A 21,276-nucleotide genomic window follows, 5' to 3' on the forward strand; every position below is an offset into this window, starting at 1 on the left:
ATACATGTATATTAAATAAGCAGAGACGTTGGAGAGGTCGTGTATACCCATTCTTGCCTAACAGGGAGGATTTCTTCTCGCAGGACAGCCCATTTTTAGGCAAGCGTACACACCTTTTCTGCTTGAAACAAAGCACAGCACTCAGATGTATGTAAGACTGTGAAACGCGGCTGCCGCTGTGACATAACGCCGCTGAAACCTTCCGATTGGGTAAGAGAATCTCCGCCGAGCGCCACGGCGCAGTTTAAGTTGAGAAGTTCATCGGGGAAAGCAGTAATCTCCCTTTCATTTTGTCCTTACACGATTGTGGTCTTATTCGTAATAGACATTGTCAACCAATTGTCAACAGTACATTGTATCACTTGGCGTGTTTAGGTGTTTTTTCAAAGCCACAGAGGACATTTTTTTTCAGCATGTCTAACCAATATGTTTGGATTTTGGACAACAGATAGAACAAACCGTGAGTATGACAGCTTGCGCCTTTTGACACTTGCCATCAGTACAACACAGTACAGTATCAAGGTTTTCTTCTCTGCACTACCATCATGAACTTAATCAACAAATGGCTTTTCTTATGGTCCGTGTTAAGGGTAAGGTTTGTGGTTGCCTTGTTGTGTCTTATAAATATCTTTAAGTACGCTCATATATGAACATCATATACGTGCATGACGTCTCTTCATTGGGTTGATTTCTCTCTCTCTCTCTCTATATATATATATATATATATATATATATATATATATATACATATATATAGAGGAGCGGAACTGCAAAATATATTTATGGCTCAGAATCATAAAGTTAAGGAATGATTTGCTTGAGGTCTTGCTACAGTTTTAAATCAAACGTTAAATCATACGTTATTTGATAACGTGAAACATTTTTGAAAACTGTATCTGTAATGTTTCCTAATAAACAAATTAGTTTAATCTGTCATTTATATGATTAAAGTACTGATAATTACCGCAGCATTACTCATTTTGACGCGCAAAAAATAAGCACATTTAGAAATACCATTCTCAGTCTTGATCTAAGATCCCAATTTATCCCAAACAGTGTTTTTCAACCTATTTCATAATGAAAAAAGGGTGAGAAGTGAGAACACAACATACACAACTCAAAATGTTACATGTATCCGAGATAAATTAGTCATCCTCTTCCTAAATTGTTAAACCACCCTTATTTAATGATCAAAGGAAAGAAACACCTTTAGGCTGTATGTTATGAGTACGTTAAGATTGAGATCATAGCTGCAATTTATGCAAAGCCAAGATTCTGACATAAGCATTTAGATTATGGCATTATAGTCTGTTTGTGTTTGTTTCTTTCCCAGAATGCTGTGTGGAATAATGGAGAGACACGGCCCCGAAGGAAATCCGACTGAATCAGCGCACGCTCCACTTCCTCTTCATGTAGATCTGCCCTCCGTGTGCAAAGTCATCATTGAGCTGAAGAGTCTAGGAGAGACCACAGAGAACGGGATGGGAGCGACGGCCGCGGATGAGGGCCGTCCGTGCGAGGAGCGCATGGGCTGGGCCGCTGTGTCCGCCCCCACCAAGCTGTGCGGCTACTTGCACAAACTCGGGGGGCCCCTGCGGAGCTGGAAGTGCCGCTGGTTCACGTATGAGGAGGGGAAGTGCCAGCTATTCTACTACAGGACCCCCCAGGATGCCAACCCGCTGGGCCACGTGGAACTAGCCCGGGCCACCTTCGGCTACCCTCTCCGAGGGGACGAGGGCACTTTCCACGTCCAGACTCCGGAGCGCACCTTTGTCCTCAAGGTGAAGTGAGCAGCAACCCCTGTCATGAGGGGGCAGGGTGACTCGTTTTTGTTCTCTGCTTTCCTTATGAAATAGGTTGACTTTCCTCGTAAACACTCAACCGGAGGTGGAGAGTTCAGGTCCAGACAGTAAAAATCCAGACCAAGATTTAGTTTCAACCAACCAGTTGAGTCCTCTGTGATTGACTCTTTATGCTCAACTGGTTGGTTGAAACTAAATCTTGGTCTGGATTTTTTACTTTCTGGACCTGAACTCTCCACCTCTGCACTCAACCATATGTTTTGCGTGTTTGCCAAACGACGAAGGTTACCTGGGACACTGTTTCTCAACTGATTGGTCACGACCCAGATGAAAAAATTTGAGTATGTGGTTAAAAAAATGTATTTAAATTGTAATACGTCTAAATGTTTGCTTTTTAACAGTGCATGAAGGCATTGTGTCACTGTTACTGCACACTATGTTCTATTTTCTATTAGTGCACTGCCTTTTGTGAAATAAATTTGGTTCAAAATTGTCAAAAAATTTGGTTGTGACTTAATGACCAGTGAAAAATTTGGGTCCTGAGGCTGAACCAGTTGAGAACCACTGACCTGTACAATAGTGATGAGTTGCACTTTGGATATTTAGCTTGTTTTATTTAAGTGATGGTTGAGAACGACATAGTTATAAATAACACATTAAACTGGGTTAATTAAGCTGCTCAGTTAATTCAAGAAGATTTGATAACTCTCCCTCTCCCTGTGGGTAGAGCCTCTCTTGGGGGGATTTTCTCCTCCGTTAGAAGAGGAAGTTAGGTCTGAATCTTTTCAGTCTTTTTAAATCTTTTTTTCCTCTTGTTGCCTGTGTTCTTCGTCATCGGGCCGAGTTGCTAATGCTGGATGCCAGGCCTGAGTAATCAGTCATGAGTACCTCATGAGTACCTCATGAGTACCTCATGAGTACCTCATGAGCCCCCATGAGTGAGTGCAGCGTGATCGCCATGGCGATGGTCGCATGGCATGAAGCTGCAGTTCCAGCGGCAGAGGAACAGCACCTTCATTTACTGCGTGTGGCTTAGTAAACATGCCGAGATGATGGAGGCTGACGCAGATTCAGTGCTCGGAAACAAGCCGTTTCTCCGCCTCAGCGGGAAGGTCGGAATAAACGCGCGAATGTTCACTTGACAGTTGACAAACGCTACTTGGGTGTTAAGCCACAGTGTTGCACACGGTCTTGCATCACAGTGTTAAGTAACAGTCAGATCTGCCAGGGGGGCACGGTACCGCGTGGGGCATTTCCTCTTCATTAGCTTTGTAGACTTCGTTGCCTGTGGGGAATTAGTAGGGGATGTCCCAGGGGTGTGGAAAGGAGTGGCAAGACGTTTTCAGTTCCCTCTACATTTGTGGAGCCTTCAGGTCTTGTGACGCGTTGCTAACAGGGATCCCTCCACCACCCTTCTGGGGACATTCGGTTTCGGAGATGGGGCCTGGTGTCGGACTTTGCGGGATCATCGAGTTTGTAATGTGTTGATTTTTTTTGTCTCCCATTTCAAAAAGGTCACTGGTACAGTGGTGTGACTGGCATGCTTGACAGTGTGTGTGTGCGTGTGTGTGTGGGGCAGATGTGTCTGAATGTGTCCCCTGTGCCCGTTCCTGTTCAGGGTGGCAGATTCACCCGGGTACTGCGATTCACAGCAGTCCCGCGACAAAAGGCCGCTTTTTACAAGGCCTGATGGGGCAAATGACCTTATTCAGTGACCTTATTCACCTCTCAGCCATGCGCAAATAGGGATTCCCATTGTGAAACAGCTGCATCAGCTGACTGCAGAAGCTGTTTTAAAAGTAAAATATTGAAATTTTATTCATCATCTTTCCCAGCCTGATAAAAGCATGCATTTATCATGTCTTCCTGCATTCTTTAATGAAAAGTGAATTCCTCAACAGCCAATAGGAGAATCTTATACCTTGAACCCATTGTATCCATTATCAGCCATTATCCAGCTGAAGTCTTCCCAGAATGCTTAGCAGGGAGTATAGAGTTTTGAGGGAGTATAGAGTGTAGAGGTACTACAGAGCATTTCAACAAGAAGTGCAGCATGTGGCTCAGTGGGCCAAGCCTCTGTTCCTGCGATCAGAAGGTTGCTGGTTCAAGCCCTGCCTTAGCATGTCTGTGGGTCCTTGAGCTTGTTCTCACCTACAGAAAGCAAGTTGGAGGAGGCTTAAAGAGAATTTCCTCATGGGGAGCATTTGATACTGTTACTCTTATTAGAGTAACATCAAGCTGGGATTCACTGGCTAATCGCTCTGGTTAGCCAAAAACCCAACAAGACCTCCATTCTGTCTGGAAACATGAATTGCTTTGTCGTAGCTTCTTGCTGCCTGTCTCTTCCTGATATGATGGGATGGTTTGTTTATAGTTGTCTCCCTGGGTGAATGATTGTCTAGCTGCTTGCCATCAGATCTCCTAATTATCCTTTAACTCCCCATGTCGGGAAAATGCCTGGCTCTCATCTCCCCACCGTCTTCGGTCCAGTGGGCTTGTTTATGGTGTTTATTCCCCAGAATTTTCTCCAGAGTAATCATCAAGAAACATCCTGTAAACATCTATGTTCTTGCAGCAGACACCCAGGTTAACGTTGTAGATGTTGCCGGTGCCCCGGTCGGTGACGTTAGCGCGGGTTTCGGTAAATCGGGATGTGCGCGCGAGCGTGAGCGCGGTCCGTGTCTTTTGCGCATCTGGCCTGGGACAGCACAGGTACGAGTGACCTCTCATCTTCTCACCAGGCACTGAACCGGCAGACCATGATGTACTGGCTGCAGCAGCTGCAGCTGAAGCGCTGGCAGCACAGGTCGCGGACGTCTGCGGGGTCTGCGCAGCTCTGCGGGGAGACGGAGGCGGACGACTGGAGGGCGACTCGCGGTGGCGGCGCAGGTGAGGTAGCTGGGGGACCCTATCCAGCTTCTGCATCAGGTCAGCATAGCGTGGGGGGGGGTCTTGTTGTTATTCTTTTGAGGAAAGTATTTGGGGGGGGGGGGGGGCAGGGATTCGACAGCATATTTGGTTAGATACCATGTGAGAAGTGGGAGGGTTGAGTTCAAACATGAGCGGAGAATGGCAGAAATGAGCAGAGATAGGTGTGATAAACATGGAGCAAGATTAGGGTTATGGACTCACTTCCTGGAGGCCAAATCCCTGTGGCGGTAACCTTTGACCAGAAATCAAACATTTGCTTTAGGTAAAAGTGTCAGTTCAGCTCACAGCGTGGTCATGTTGACTAGGGAGATGTGTACAAAGCATAAGTGAAAAACTTCCCATTAGTGTAGCGTGGGCCGCTTCCTGAACCTCTGGCGTCGCAATAACTGCAGTCGATTTCTCAGTCCCACTGAATGGAAGCTGATTTGCGGAAGGTGGAGAAGGCGTGATTGGAGCAGCACGGCCTGTGGCAGTCGGCGTGGTGGTGTCTCAGATTGTGATGATGTTGTGCATTTCCATGGCAGCGAGTGGGTGGGGAAAATCAAAAGCGCACATCGATTGTCAGAAAAATTTACTGCATGATGACTGTGACAGGGAGGAACTGAGAGAACTTTTTAAAGAGAGATCGTCTGGATTGCTGGCAGCCTGCGGCAGTTTTTGGGGACGAGGGGAGTCGGAGTGAGCAGAGGGTCAGTCTGACGTGGCCTTTGCAGTGTACATTACATGAGACACGAACTGACAATTTACAGCCCGATCAGCATGTGTATCACATAAACAGGCTCATTTTGGCTAAAATGGACTTGGGTGGAGCCTCAAGTTAAAATCTTATCTAAACTCACAATGGCGTAAAACAGGATGTTTCGTTTTCTTTTCATCTTTATTTAGGTAGTTTGTTTTACCACAAATGACCAGAGGTCCTAAGTTACTGCTGATCTGGCCGCTCAATGTGCTGAAAGTCCTCCTTTGTTCCAGGTGCTTCTCCACCTGCAAACGGGAGACAAACTTTCTTGTTTTAGCAAAGCTGCTTCGCTTTTACTTTTATTTTCCAATTCCACTTATTGCTTTGAACCCAAATGGCCTTCAGACAGAAGTAACAAAGGGGCAAATTCTTTCAGATACTGCTGACTTTCATTTTTGAATTTGAAAGTGTAGCCGTGAAGTGAAGTACCAGTGTAACCTCAATGCAATCATTTCTGTTCCCCAGATTCACCCACTTGAAAGACCTGATTGATATTTTGGAAAAAAAAAACAGAACTACAGCATGACAGCTTGTTCCTTTGTTTGTAACCTAACAGTAATGTGTGTGGTTATACGGGACCCTGGTGCTCACGCCTGGGAGATCTGATCTGAGGGTGGCAGGGACCCTGAGACGAACGTCTGTCTGATTGAACGATACGGCGATGGGAGGACCTTGACGTAGAGTTTATATCTGCTCTAGACAGGATGGCGGTCAGAGTGGACAGCAATAGCACAGGAGCTACGTGAACCAAAAGGGTGAGGCCCAAATATCACAAAAATAAAGAACAAGAAAATAAACCATCAAGGGGAGGAAATTTCCTCCCAGATGACCATTAGCATTCATGACGTGCCTTTAACTGTATGAAAGAACCACATTCCAGCCAACAAATAGGCCTAGATAGGCTTAGTCACCATAATTAGGGAGATTAGGGCCCGTCTAACATGGGATCCCAGTGGGAATTTTGCTACGCTCCCTAACAGCATTGAGTGTGCATGACTGGAGCTGTTTTGAAAACACTCATGCCTAGGGGATAAACTTTAGGGTCTTATACTTAGGTGCTGGTCAGCTGAGGCATTTGAAACGTTTCAAAGGACATTTTGCCAAAATAGAAGTAATCTTTTCTCATGGATTCTGAATACTTGGCTCATATGCACTCAAGTCCTTAGGCCGCTGAATGCATAAATGAACATTGTGTTTTTTGGGGGCCTTAGGATATAATGAGCGTAACATGTGTCAGTCTTTGTTTTTTCTGCAGTACAAGTGAGCGTTTTATTGTGAACCAGACAGATCTGGGGGAGGGTTATTGTTACTCAGTGTAAAGCGCCTAAAAATATTTTGTCTTCCTCTTCCGTCAGATATAATTTTGCAACCCCCCCTTGCCCCCCCCCCCCCCCCCACACACACACACACAAACACCTCATCCCCCCACATCCTGCAATAGAGCAGACTTTTTTGCATTATGACTTTATTGGGTCTGAAGAAAAAGAACAACAAGACAAAGCTACCAGATGCTTAGCAAGCAGTTATGACGTGGGGGGGGGGAGGGGCAAAGACACTTCCCAGCAGCACTGGGGTGTACCGAACACTGCCTTGTTATTAATTGTACTTTGCATAACCTGCACAATGTTGCATCAGGAGTACGTCTTGTGCCTCGTCTCACCCTGGCCTGCCCCACCCCTCATTATCTTATTCCACCCAGCCCCTCCTTGCATTCCCCTGGCAACACAATTTCACCTCGCCCAAACCTCATCACGCCGACCTGTCAATCACATTGCCCCGCCCACATCACTTTCCTATGCCCTGCCCCCAACCCCTCACCCATACACTGCCAGCACCCCACTCATTCTAACACCTGCTAGCCTGTTTTTAATTCAGTATACACTGTCAGAAAAAATGAGTATCAATTTGTACCCTCCAGGGTCTCCCAATTGTACCCTATGGATCCCCAAGGTACATATAACATTAATGTACCCCAATGGTACAACCCTGTTCCTCTTAGTCCATTCCTGTCCCTTAAAAGGTACAAGTACCTACAGCTAAGGGTACAATTGGCAGATCCTGGGGGGTACAGCCCTAGTGACATGTAATTGTACCCTCAAAGGTACAAACTGGTGCTTTTTTTTGGAGAACTGATCACATCTGCATTTCTCCCTGACACTTTAAGACCAAATTGGCCATATAATCAGTTTTACGTCAGCAGGTTAATGGTATTATAACCATCTTGGGGGGGTTCACACACCCAGGTGATGGTGGTCTGAGAATGACACCTGCAGAATTGGAAAGTGCTTCTGTATTTAAAATCAGCAAATGAATGAGGAGTCGTTCAGGTTGATGGTATTTTTCAGACCCAAACCATTCATTTGTTTTAAACTCTATGCTGTCTTGTGGGAGGGGACCTTACTGCTGTTTGTTGAAGATGGAAGTGATAAAATATTTAGTTTTAACTGTAGTTTGTGTGTGTTTTGGTGAACCAGCAATCGTGTCTCCTCGCTCAATGTCTGAGCAAAAAAAAAAACCAAACCGTGAGAATCGTGTACTTCCATTCCCCGTCATCCATAACATACAAAATTGTTAGAACATTGTGAGCTGTTCCCCAGGCATTTCAGTCATGTGCTGACCTGACCGAACGTCACCGTGCCTCGTAGGCTGTCGGACGGCTTTACATCCCCAAAACCGTCTCTAGGCAACGTGGAAGACACACCAAAGAGCTGCTGCGCTGTAATCAGCCACTGCAGCTGTAACAATGACACATACCTGCCTGCAAGATACACATCAGAGAGATGATCCCAGAGACAGACTGGTGATCATGTGACCCACATCACATGACATGCATCCAGTTCTGTTGTATGTACACAGAGCTACTTCCCAGTTTTGGCTCTTCTGAGTCCAGTGGAAGACGAGAGAACATCAGCTCCTCCTTTCCAGCGCCGAATATTATTGCCAGTTTTTTTTCTTCGCATCCTCTTGATTTTCTTACATTCAGTGCGACTGCAAAGTACGGCAGTGTGACAGGTAAAGATTGAAGACCTGGTCTTCAGGCTGATGTGTAGGTCTCGCGTTGGGGGTTCGGCATTAAGAGATCGGCCTCCTTCCGCCCGCAGAGCTGTCTTGTCAAACAAGCAGGTGGCCAATCGGCCAAGGGAGGTAGCGACTAACATCTGGTCCCATCTCCTGCCTTTAATGTCCGCCGCTCCTGCTTCCGTCTGACAATATGAGGAAAACACCCACAACCGGCACATTTTCCACGTGCGGAGATTGCTTCCACCTTCCCATTACGCTACCGCCATTGTCTGTTCCGGAAGCCGCCCCCGGAGGGCGACGGAGGTGCACTGTATTTACACTCCAGTGTTTCTTTTCCTTCTTTTTTTCCGGTATAGATGGCGACTTCCTGCCCACAGTGAAGACCCCCACGGGGCTGGTGGGTGAGGCAGCAGCGGGATTGCCAGCCCCAAAGCAACGCGCCATGTTCAGCAACGTTTCTTTCAAACACCCCCTGACGGAGATCCAGTAAGTGGAGACACATACACTAGGGGGGGGGGACACTATGAGCCAGGAAACCTACTACTTCAATTAAAAAGACCTGGATTTCACTTCAGCACTGAGTTCTTGCTGTGTGCTGATTGGTCAGTCTCCTATAATCATGCATGTGCCACTAATCCTAATGTGAAACAGCTGGATGAGTCTTTCAGTCAAGGAAACAAACCAGTCAAAGCACAAGAAGAGCTGAACTATTTAGCCGAGCACAGGAACCTTTCAGTTTGAAAGTAGTTTGTAAAACCTGAAGTAGCTCAAAGTGTCCTTCCTGACATGGATTAGGTGTAACACACACCGCCTCACGCTGGCATGTAGGGGAATCACACTGCTGGGCCATTTCACAGTACTAAACCCTTGTCCTACATAGTTTTTTCTCAGTCAGAGCGTTTTGCCACTGACACCTTTGTTCGAGTACCGACAGGTTGATGAGCCATAAAAAAACCCGACATCCGCTTGCAGTAATTTGCTTCCTAGACCAAAAACCACTGTTTTCAAGAGGGGAAAAAATACTCTGAGGCAACACTTGTACATTACCCAGTTGCTACACTTTCACATGCGCTTTTGGGGAGTTTTAACTTGTTGTGACTTTTCAGTGACTTTTGTAGTTTAGCACTCAGAATGGAAACACAAAGCAGAGGCAAAGAGAGCAGATGTTTAGCACAAATTTTGGGCTCAGAATGAGATGCAGTGTGACCAAATGTTCTAGTTTCAGAATACGCTACCAGTCAAAATTTTTTGCTCACAGTTTTTACCACGTTTCCATTTATTTCATAAACTGCAGTTTTTTTAATCCTTCTTAAGCATTGGAAAGTTGAGTGAACAACTATAAATTAAAATATAAGACAATTAAAACAAATGTTCTTTTTTCATCATGGAAAGAGTATGTAACAGTGCATGTCTGACATCCTATTAACTGGTTGTGTGGTGATCAAATTCTAGTGTCCTAGAGTCAAATTCTAGGCTGTCCTTTAACTTTAGATGCATTAGTTAACTATTTTGTCCCATGAAACAGAGCAATATTGAATGTCCCTTTTGGAAAGAATGCCTTGAATTTTCTCTGCCGTTATAACTGCTAGAGGAGGTTACTTTGATGAATCAAAGATATGACATTATCTTACTAATAAAGGTACTCAAATGAACATACTGTAGATTTATTTGTTAGCAAAGAATATTGAGTGTATTTTTATTAACATGCAAATGCAGAAAACTTTTGATTGGCAGTGTATACTTGCACCATAACTGTAATATTTTGAGTTTGTTGATGTTAAATGAGGGGAAATTCAGGAGGGGGGGGCTTTACAGCTTGAATGCAGACTGTCATTCGGAAGGAGAAATATTTGCTGGGGAAGTGAATCTTGTCTGTGGCAGAGGAAAACACACAAAAAAGAAATGGTCTTTAATAAAAAGCAGAAGTCTGTATTTCAGGTATTCCTCACTGGTTTAAACAGACCATGAGAACAGTGAGAATGCAAAGACAGAGCGCGGTCTCCATGGGTGGGGGGTGGGGGTCTGATGACGGCAGAGGAGAGGATTATGGGAAACGTCCCAGGATCATTGGCCTGAGTAGCGGTGCAGAGACCCCAAACCTCAGAGCTTCACCTGTGTTTCCGACAGGAACTCCGTACACAGCCTGCGCCTGACCGCCTTCCGCCTGGGGGAGCTCCCAGAAGCTCCATCTCCCGCCACTGAGCCGAAGAGTCTCTGCCCGCCACCAGGTCTGCACACGCTCCACATTTTCACTTTCCAGAGACACATGATGCTGTCTTACCCCAATCCAGTTCAAGCTCATTTATATTCATGAGAGGAGCTACCTGATTGGCCAGTGAACATGGTCACGTCGACATGTGCTACCTGTCTTTTTCAGGGTGGTTCAGTGGAATTCATTAATATTCACGAGAAGCTACCCGATTGGTTGATGAATTCAGTCAAAGGCATTCACTGGCCAATGAAGTAGCACTTCTCTCATGAATATAAATGAGTTTTCCCAAACCACCCCTGTAAAACGAAAATTCGCTAACTTGGAATCCCAGCTTTTTCAGGTGCTAATGTGGGGAAAGTCAGTGGTGTGTCTGAGCATTAGCATGGATAGCAGGGAGTAGAGCTTCACCTGAAGACGTCAATCTCTGTGCCTTGTCTCTCTCTAGGTGACACTGTGTCCCCGAAGCTGCCAGAGCCACCAGGGGAAAGGTGGCAGGAGGATCGGAGGTCGTCTTGTCTGTCTCTGTCCCCATCCATGTCCCTCCGGAGCAGGAGGAAGAAAAAGAGGGCCATGTCATCCACCATGCCCACGGACCTGAGGGACGTCACCAGCTCAGACAAGACCTTGGTGCTCTCGCTGGCCGAAGAGGTCAAGTCACAGAAGGTGGGTTCTGCACTTGGGAAGGACCTATGTGTGTGTGCTGTCCGTACATGTGCGTGCTGTCACAACCTCAAATGTGAACTCTATGGTCCATTAACTCAATAACTGACAGGTTTGTCATTGACATTCCCTGATCCTCTCCACACTCTGATCCACACCCTGATCCTCTCCAGCACTCTGTGATGTCATTGGCTGTAACTCCCTAGCATCCTGCCTCACCACTGATGTCACTTCCTGTCAGGAGCTGGTGTGGCTGCTGCACAAGGCACTGGAGGCGGCCCAACAGGAGAAGCGCTCCTGCGCCCAGTTCCTGTCGGCGGATGGCGAGCAGGAGCGCCTGGAGCTGCTGAGGCACCGTGAGCGTCACGCCGCGGACCTGGGCACCAGGCTGGAGGCGCTGCGCAGCCAACGGGAGGCGCTGCAGCAGCGACTGATGCAGCGCGACGGCCACGTGGCAGAGCTGCAGGAGCAGGTGCGGATGATGATGGAGAAAGACCAAGCCAAGCAGGAGGTCATCCTCAGGCTGAGTGAGCAGCTGGCCGCCTCCTCCAACGAAGCCCAGAAGATGGCATCAGTCAGCAGCAAGAGGGCAGAGACCACGCAGGAGGAGATCGACAACCTCAAGGTAAGGGGCCTGCGTGTGTGTATGTGTGTGTGTGTATGTGCGTGCGTTGGGTTGACACGGTTCGACAGTAAGCGAGTACCAGAAGTGTGAAGCCACAGGCTACCTGCAAACGGAGGGCGACGCACATTGATGCGCCAGCTTATACCAACCATGAAGTAGACCAGCCCCCGCAGCACCGCCGCTTATGCAATCGGCCTGACCTGCGAGAAGCACAACCCCCCCGAATGGGAATCGAGACACTGCATGCTGCAAAGAACAAAGCTGCAGGAGCAGCATCCGAGACCCGCAGGGCGGCGGTTAGCACGTTGCGCGCACCAGCTGGGCCAATGGCAGCTCGCTTACCCTCAAGAGAGCGTTTCTGAAGTAATTTAGATCAATTAAGGCATAACGGAGCTGTAAAGCCACTTAGGGTGTAACACGGGAAGCCATCAAGTTGGGCTGAAGCACCTGCTCAGATAGATAAATAAGGAATAAAGAATTTTTAATGAATAAACTTTGGCGAACAGAATCCCATTGGCGATTCTGTCGAACTGGGATAGTACTGTAAACAATTGGGCTTCTTCAGACTGTTCTGGATTATAAGTGGCTGGTTTGCTGACCTCAGGTGCTGCATGAATAAACTTTCAAGGGAACGTTCTCCCAGAGGAGTATATTCCATATCTTTTGGCTAATTCACCCCCTCCCCTCTCTCGAAGGACGACATAGAGGCCTACAAGCTACAGAACCAGTTTCTGAACTCAGAGATTTATCAACTGACCAAGCTGTGGAGGAACAGCTCTGAGCAGGAGAAGAGCCTCATGGTGAAGGTGAGTTGGCCACCAGCTGGCTATGCTTCACTCTGCCGTCATCACTGATCCCAGATCAGACGTGTCCAGTGGGTGCAGCAGTGGTAGGATTCCTTGGCGTCGAGTTGGTTCGGCTAATAGTTTGTTGGCATTACACTCCGACGACGAGGCCTGTTGTGAGGACGCAATGATGAACTCCAAGATCCTAGAAGAAACCCGCTGAGCAATAGTGAAAGTGAAAGCCGCTCACTTTGACAAATCCACACTGACGCTTTGAACGTCATGGAAGGTGACAACTGGAGCCACACCTGGCAACCAGCAGGTCCACGACCATCTAAATCCTCCCGGCTTTTCTCTGTTGATTTTGTTGCCAGTAGAGAAGTGACAGAGGAAACTACATCTCTGTTTTTATTGAACCGATCCATCCTCATGCCACAAAGTGACACGCCTGGGGGGTACTGCTGCTGAGCAGAAGGTCTGGAGAAGTCCTCTCTCGGCCTCATCAGCTCTTCCTTCAGAGCAGAAATCCAGCAAGCGACTGCATTCGGGTGCCTGATTCATAGACTCTCCAAATCCCAGGAACGGCCCTGCAGGTGCACCGAGTACGACACCCTGTGTTGATCCAATGCCAAGTTGAGTGGGCATGAGTCACTCTGGGGAAACACCATCGGCGGTGCGACTGAACCTCACAACCCGCGTGCCGCCATGTTCATACTCGCCGCCGACGCTCTTATCGACTCGCCCGGGACCCAGCATGTCTCGGGCGAGGACGGTTGGGTGCCGGCAACCTTGGCATGCTACCGAACGTTAGCCGCCCGCCTCCACTAACCGAAGCGCCCCCCCCCCCCCCCCCGTGCTTTTCGCCATTTGGCAGTGCGCTCATCTGGAGGCCCGCAGCTGCCAGATGGAGAGCCGCTACCTGGGCGTGCTGCGCAAGTTGCAGGAGTGCAAGGGCCTGGAGGCTGGGGAGCGGGAGGCGGTGCGCCACCTGGTGGAGGAAGCGCTACAGCGGGAGGCGAAGGACCCCCTCAGTCTGGACCCAGTCAGGTACGGGGGGCCGCCAGCCTCTGCTCACACCTCTCGCCGTTTTCTCAGCGCGAAGCCATTAAGCATCGCCTAAGTGCTACGACAGTGATGATGATCATTCAGACCAGCGCTGTTAGCGTTATAAATCAGCACGTCAAGTCATGCCTGGCCTTTGGCCCAGCCCAGCTTAGTTAGTTGTGCTTGATTGAGGTGTCGATTTAATATATTGCTGAAACTTTCAATATTTTAATTAAAGTCACATGAAGCTAAAAGCTGGAGAGCTTTTGCTCCTAAACATTATTACATACAGCATTTATTATTAATTACTTTGTCATTATTACTTTAATAAGTAATCTAGAAATGTTTTTAAATATGTTTTTTATTCATAAACGATAACATAATTTTTTTTTGCTTTATTACTGGGATGAATATATATTTTTCAAGTAACGTTCAATATCATGATGTAAATCATATGACACGTGCATTTCACTGACACCTAATTAACTAACGATGGTCCAAAGGAATAAATGATGGATATTCCTGACGTTGTCCCTGAAGGTAATGGGATCTTAATATGAAATTCCCTGTAATCTCTACAGGGAATACGATGAATATGGCTTCAAGATTGTCCCAGACTATGAGGTGGAGGATGTGAAGTTGCTAGCCAGGATTCAGGCCCTGGAGATCCGATCCAACAACCTGCTGCAGCAGGAGGCAGAGGACCGGCCCCTGGACAGCCGGTGGGCGCAGTACCTGGGGGGGCGGCTCTCGGGCGAGCTGGCCATCACGCCGGAACTGAAGACGCTGATGCGGAGTGGCGTTCCCGTGGCACTGCGTCCGCGCGTATGGCGCTGGGTGGTGGGGTTGCGCACACGCTCGCTCCGGGAGCGCCACCCAGACAGGTACCGTGAGCTGTGTGGGCGGGGCCAAAGCTCCGAGCATGCGGCCGCCCGCCAGATCCAACTGGACCTGCACCGCACCCTCTCCAGTAACTGGCACTTCTCCTCACCCACGAGCCCCACCCTGAAGCAGCTGCACCGCATCCTGCTGGCCTTCTCCTGGCAAAACCCCACCATCGGCTACTGCCAGGGTCTCAACAGGTACCATGGCTCCTCCACTGTCAGCTACATACAGCTCCATTATTGGGCTCTACTGGATCTAAACATCCACAATAAATTGATAAAGTAAACCCACGACTAACTGCAGAACTGGCTGAAACTGGTGCAAATACATCCTCAATTGAGCTATTAGCAGGCAAACATTAATGGCATTATAGATGGAGAAACCATGGAGAAATAGTGTCCCCTACTGGTTCACCAAAGTAATTACTTCATGAATAGGACCTACAGTACCGTGCAAAAGTCTAAGGCAGTCAAAGAAAATGTTTATGGCTACAGTGGAATCCGCGATTACTGATCACGTCTGTGTGAAATTGATCGCTATACGCGGATGATCATTATAACACTTTTTTTTCCTTTTTCTTTGTCTCTGGCAGATTATCATCTACTTGACATTTGTATATTTATTACATGAACATAAGGCAATAGAACGGACAGCATCGCTATTCTGAGAATTTTATTGACTCTTTGAAAATACAGTACAGCTGTTTCAAACGATTTTCAAACTACAGTATTGTACAAATGAAATTACTAAACTATGTACAATTCAAATACGCTGTAATACTGTAGCACCGGTGGCATCTGCATGTCCCGGCATGCCTGGCGAGCGCGTGTATATAGCCACTGTTTGCATTTTTTAGTGTAGGTACTTATTATGCTGTTTATCCAATTATCGCGTGTGCCTTTAACTGTGGTTGTACTTGGTTCTTGCCTGATCCTCGCGTGTCTTAGTCACTGTGTAATTACCCGCCGTGTGTGTGCCTTACTGTCCTTAGCGTAACTTCCCCAAGTTTCCCCGTCATTCATTGCTTTCCTGTTATTGTTGCTTGTTGTGCGGCCCCTTTAAGGAGTAACATAAAGAACAACTTCACGTCAGTCCGCAGACGGGTTACCGCAGGGAAACATAGGCTTATCAAAGTAAAGTAAAACGAAAAAGAATTAGCGTAGTTTTATTTTTTTCCGTATGTTGTCATGTATAACAAGACTCAATATGAACACGGACTACTTGATAGGCAAATTATTCAAGCAGTATTTGTATACGAATGATTCTGTCCCAAGCTTTTTGATACATTTAAGCGGTTGATCACTATAACTGCGATCACTGTAAGTGGGTTCCACTGTATCTTGTTGGATGGCTAGATAGCCTCCGCTTGTGTTCCCCCCTTATGGTCTCCTCAGTCATTCTATGTGTTTATAAAATTTCTCCACCAGCTCAATTAATGAATGAGCATTGTGTTAAATAACACAATGGGGGTATTGATTAGCCAAACAAGATGGGGTAGTAGATGAGTCAAAAAAAGTCATGGGTGTATTGGTTGGTTGCTACAAATAGTGGTGATTTTAGGAGAAGTTTTGAAATAGCCAAGCTGACACATTTTGACAGACATGATATCATAGTTCTACGCCAACAGGAAGATGATTTAAATATCATATATAGCTGTGTTTCCACTGCTCTCTGGTGTTTCTTAGTAAGGATGGGTTTTGTTCTGGTTCTATGGGGGTGCCAGGTGATTCTGCCAGTAAGAACCAGCAGATATCTAATCTGCCATGTTCTCTCCTCCAGACTGGCTGCCATTGCCCTGCTGGTGCTGGAGAACGAGGAAGACGCCTTCTGGTGCCTGGTGGCCATAGTGGAAGCCATCATGCCACAGGACTATTACAGCAAAACCCTCATCGCCTCGCAGGTGCGTGACCCACGTGCGGTCAGAGTGTCGCTGAAACGCCAGACAGAGCTACTTCCCCTGTTTTCCTGTCTCTCACCATCAGTCATTTCCACCATGACGTGCACAAATGAGGTATTATTTTTGGGCAGCTCTCTTTAGGTCACAGGGGGCTGCAGGTCACAGTTTAAATGCATTTATCCATAGTCATCAGGAGCGTGCCCAGACTTTGAGGGGTAGCCGCTCGACCAGGAGGTGGGGCCCCCATCGGTAAATTTAGCATGATTGTTGGTAATTCGTACATTTTGCTGGCGGGGGGCAGGGTCAGGGGAGTGCTGAGGGGGCCCCCATCAGTAAATTTCACATGGTTGCTGGTGATCGGTAAATTTTGCTGGTTGGTGGATGACCTCAGCAAATTTTGCATGATCAGAGAGGGGCACTCAGAACCACGAAATCCCTCCTCCAAAGTGGCAGGCTGTGATTGCAGGCTTTACACCATAAATGTCACCCTCATATTTAACTACGCTGGTGGTAGTTACCATATATGGAAGTGGCGAGGTGAAAGGGAGGCTCGGCTGGGCATTGATGTTGCGGCGGGTAACACTTCTGTCTCATATGTCCAGGCTCTCCTCTGTCTCTCTGCAGTTCCCTCAGCTTTCATGAGTTTTTAACGACATGCCGTTAGGCTAATCAGCATGTGTGAGTGTGTGTGCGTGCGTGTCTATATGCCCCGCGAGGGACCGGCGTCCCACCTGGGGCATCCCCTACTTTCTTCCCCGCATGCCCCCCTGGCTTTCCATCCTGTGACTGGGTAAGCAGATGAAAGCTGGATGAAAGGTTTTTCCGTTTTAGTATTAGTGATCATTAACAATAACAGCATTGGTTAATTCTCATTCAAGGACAAATCCTTATACAGAAACTAAGCTAGGATCAGAACAGAGGGCACATTTCATTATACGAACGTAGTGGGTGATTAGGAATAAGCCTCTTTGCGGTGGGTGCCAGTGCAGGTCTCCATATTTATTCAGGTCAGCGGCAGATCGAATTCACCGACCAGCCTCTGCTTTCTTGGTCCCTTGCCAAGCTGTCACCTGACCTGCCCTGCCCTTCCGGCCGCCTGCGCCTTTAATAAACATCATCACCCGTGACAGCTGAGGCCTCGAGGCCAGGCTAGCGGGGCACGTCCCACCAGGGGGGGGCAGCTGCACTGACAAACGGCTGTGCCCCATCCCTCCCCAGGCTGACCAGCGGGTGCTGAAGGACTTCATGGCGGAGAAGATGCCCCGACTGATGGCTCACCTCGAGGAGCACAATGCGGACGTCTCCCTCGTCACCTTCAACTGGTTCCTGGTGCTGTTCGTGGAGAGTCTGACCAGCGACATCCTGCTGCGAGTGTGGGACGCCGTCCTGTACGAGGGCAGCAAGGTGGGGCGTGCAGTTTGGTCTCAGACAAACCCCTCCCCCCTGTTCCTGTGACCAGCTCTAAATGATTTTACATTAACCATAAATCTCCTTTCCTCTTTCTATAACTTTGTCTACTGCTGTGTTTCTATTTTCATGAAAAGGCGTCAGAGTTCCTTTAATTTTATGTCACTAAACTTGGCCTCCCTTGTTACTGTCAGGGACGGCCCAAGGCATGAGCAAACTAAGCGGCTGCGTAGGACCCAGTGGCCAGTAGGGGGTGCCCCAATCTGATCAGCCTGTCAGAATAAGATGACAAATGACGACTAGAGCTTAGATCGGGCCCAAAAAATTAAACCCGACCCTACCCGAGCCCGTGCACCTTGTGTCCGAGCCCGACCCGGTCCGACACATTAACTGTAATTATGAGCCCGAGCCCGATTTAAACCCGACTATTTTTTAATACGTGAGCCGTTGTAACAGACGTCCTCAACTACAATTCTAAGTTGTTTGAACTACAGAAATTAGTTTAGATTTATCTTAATGAAAAATGCAACAAGGACGAAGCATGTAAACTGCATTGTTTGTTTATTCAGAATGGATTTTTGAGACACGTTTAGAAGAAAAGCACGTTTTCACTTATCCAGTTCGCTTGCTGCTGGAACCAGTTTGTGTGCTCGGCATCGAACTTTAAGTAAAGGGTTAAGAAAAAGGTTAAATCCTTCCGTAAGCAGCCAACGAGGTATGTGTTAATTAAGTTTTAGTTAAGTTTGTTGTATTTAGCCATGTAAATGTAAATGCTAACTGAGGTTCGTGTTAACTGTATATGAATTCTCTAAGCTGTCTTTATTGTTATTTATGTTTATATTTCATTTGAATTTCAATGTTTGTTAGCTAATATTGTAAGTAAATGTGCTTGATTTTGTGTTTCCGTATCTGTATTTAGTTCTCACGTCTGCCATGATGGTGATAACAACGAAGCCACTGTCTTTCGAATAAACCGTCGGCTCAGTTAAATGCAAAGGACTCTTGTGCTCGTGTCTTACGGGAGGGAGCTACATTTATAATTATGGCATAGCTCTCCACCCAATTAGGCTAATTAAGTAATGATTTTAAAAAAAAAAACCACACACAAATGCTTGATCATGGCCCCGCCCGGCCCGGCCCGGCCCGAAGATAGTGGCAGGAAATATCGGCCCGACCCGGCCCACGGGTCGGGTCGGGTCGGGTCTGGGCTCGGGCTCGGGCAGAGAATCTAAACTCTAATGACGACCCAGTTGGTAGACAGGCTCTCATGCTCGAGACTGCTCTCTTCCCGTAGGTGTTATTTCGCTACGCCATGGCTATCTTCAAGTACAAAGAGGAGGACATCCTGAAGATTCACGACAACCTGGAGATTTACCAGTACCTGCGCTTCTTCACCAAAACGATCACAGATGGCAGGTGAGAGGTCCGGCTCCAGGCGTCGCTGACATCATAACGGCGTAAGCAAACCCATGTTGTCTAGCTCAGTGTTTCCCAATCCGGTCCTCGGGGACTCAGTCGGTCCATGTTTTTGCTTCCTCCGAGCTCCATAAACAGCCCACAGTCCAAAAATGTGGACTGTCTGTGGGTCCCCAAGGGCCAGATCGGAAAACACTGATGTAGCTAATTGAGTCATTATATCCTATTCTAACCCATTATCCAGCTCAGGGTCATGTGGGGGAGGCTGGAGCCAATCCCAGGCAACACAGAGCATAAAAGCTGAGGTTTAGTTATTATATATTATGCATCATAAAGCATGTTCCCCATTTATAGAGCTTTTAATTTTTCATTGGAGTATTTCAGGTTTAAGGCTGAGCCTATAGGTACAACAGCAGCTACTCCTGAGTCCTGGATGTGCTGGTGTCTCTGTGCACCACATTGACAGCTGGTTTAAAGCTCTCTCTGCCGTCTGCCCGTCTCTCTCTGCCCGTCTGCCCGTCTCTCTCTCTGCCCGTCTGCCCGTCTCTCTCTGCCCGTCTGCCCGTCTCTCTCTGCCCGTCTGCCCGTCTCTCTCTGCCCGTCTCTCTCTCTGCCCGTCTGCCCGTCTCTCTCTGCCCGTCTGCCCGTCTCTCTCTGCCTGTCTGCCCGTCTCTCTCTGCCCATCTGCCCGTCTCTCTCTGCCCATCTGCCCGTCTCTCTCTGCCCGTCTGCCCGTCTCTCTCTCTGCCCGTCTCTCTCTCTGCCCGTCTGCCCGTCTCTCACTCTTCCCGTCTCTCTCTCTGTCTCACTGGCTGTACCCTCTCCGCACTTCCCAGGAGGCTGACGAACATTGCCTTCAACGAGCTGAACCCCTTCCCCATGAGGCTGCTGAGAAGCCGCCGGGCCCAGCACCTGGAGCGCCTGCAGGTGGAGCTGCGCGAGCTGGAGCTCCTCCAGCAGGAGCTCGTAGCCAACGACAGCGACGACGCCGCGCAGTGTGTGGACAAGGGGCTGGACACCACCATCAGCGAGGATGACGACGACTGAGATGCCCCACCAGCCCCCCACAAGATGGACACCTGTGCCGCTCAAATGAACCCACACCATGTCAGCAAGAACTGCTGTCCAGCGCAGCAAACCTGGCACAGGCAGTAAATGAACAAGCAATGGCACGAACAAGCGACAATAGTGATTTCACACCTTTTATAGAGCAATTTATTCATCATCAGCGGTTGGCGATATTACGGTCAGGGATGAAAGCTGAAGTGACACCATGGAGCCACTAGAGGGCAGCCATTTAACAGTAGTGATGACACACATCTGAGTGAAACATCAGATTTTACAATGACTCCCAGTATGAGTGGTGGGTGCGGTCTTCATGCACAGCCCTCTTGAAACAACAACCACCTTCTCACAGATATAAAATTTCCATTACTGACCTTGAGTTTCCAGTCATATTCATAAGAGATACGCGTGACCATATCTGTAGGGTCACTCTCAGAGCCTCCTACACAAGCGCACTAAATTCCCACACAAATCATGAAGCACGTCGTTTCACGGCACACGGCCCTCGTCCTCTGCACTGAAAAGCCACTTTATCTCGCACCTTCATACGCACGAGGGGGTCGTTTTGCTTATGGTCACTTTTAACACACTCACAGACTTTGTAAAGTATATTCTAATGCATACGTAAATATACGTAAAATCCTGCTTGCACTTCCGTCCAGATGCGTATTTTAATATTTTTTTTAATATACATTTGTAAATAAAATGATGTTTGCCAGCAAGTGCTTTTTATACAATAAACCACTTTAATTATTTTGGTAACACCGGGCTGGCTGTGATTATTGTA

At 47.7% G+C, this 21,276-nt stretch overlaps 1 protein-coding gene across 4 annotated transcripts; it reads left to right on the forward strand.

Annotated features, from left to right (window-relative positions):
* Nucleotides 1-77: 77 nt before the first annotated feature.
* tbc1d2 (TBC1 domain family, member 2) lies at nucleotides 78-21,251 on the forward strand. 4 transcript variants are annotated; one of them, XM_072697651.1, is made up of 15 exons: nucleotides 78-210; nucleotides 376-460; nucleotides 1,334-1,781; nucleotides 4,544-4,691; nucleotides 8,850-8,979; nucleotides 10,621-10,721; nucleotides 11,151-11,368; nucleotides 11,607-11,990; nucleotides 12,686-12,796; nucleotides 13,650-13,822; nucleotides 14,401-14,901; nucleotides 16,484-16,604; nucleotides 17,820-18,005; nucleotides 19,303-19,424; nucleotides 20,261-21,251. In XM_072697651.1, the coding sequence occupies exons 3-15, from the start codon at nucleotides 1,335-1,337 to the stop codon at nucleotides 20,469-20,471; spliced, it is 2,853 nt and encodes a 950-aa protein (XP_072553752.1). In that variant the 5' UTR covers nucleotides 78-210; nucleotides 376-460; nucleotide 1,334; the 3' UTR covers nucleotides 20,472-21,251. The 4 variants fall into 4 exon arrangements, with proteins under 4 accessions (XP_072553752.1, XP_072553753.1, XP_072553754.1 ...); XM_072697652.1 differs by having other exon boundaries at nucleotides 94-210; nucleotides 413-460; XM_072697653.1 differs by lacking the exon at nucleotides 376-460 and having other exon boundaries at nucleotides 94-210.
* The last annotated feature ends 25 nt before the right edge of the window (nucleotides 21,252-21,276 follow it).

The sequence above is a fragment of the Paramormyrops kingsleyae genome, chromosome 12 (assembly GCF_048594095.1).
Source record: "Paramormyrops kingsleyae isolate MSU_618 chromosome 12, PKINGS_0.4, whole genome shotgun sequence".
Taxonomy (NCBI): domain Eukaryota; kingdom Metazoa; phylum Chordata; class Actinopteri; order Osteoglossiformes; family Mormyridae; genus Paramormyrops; species Paramormyrops kingsleyae.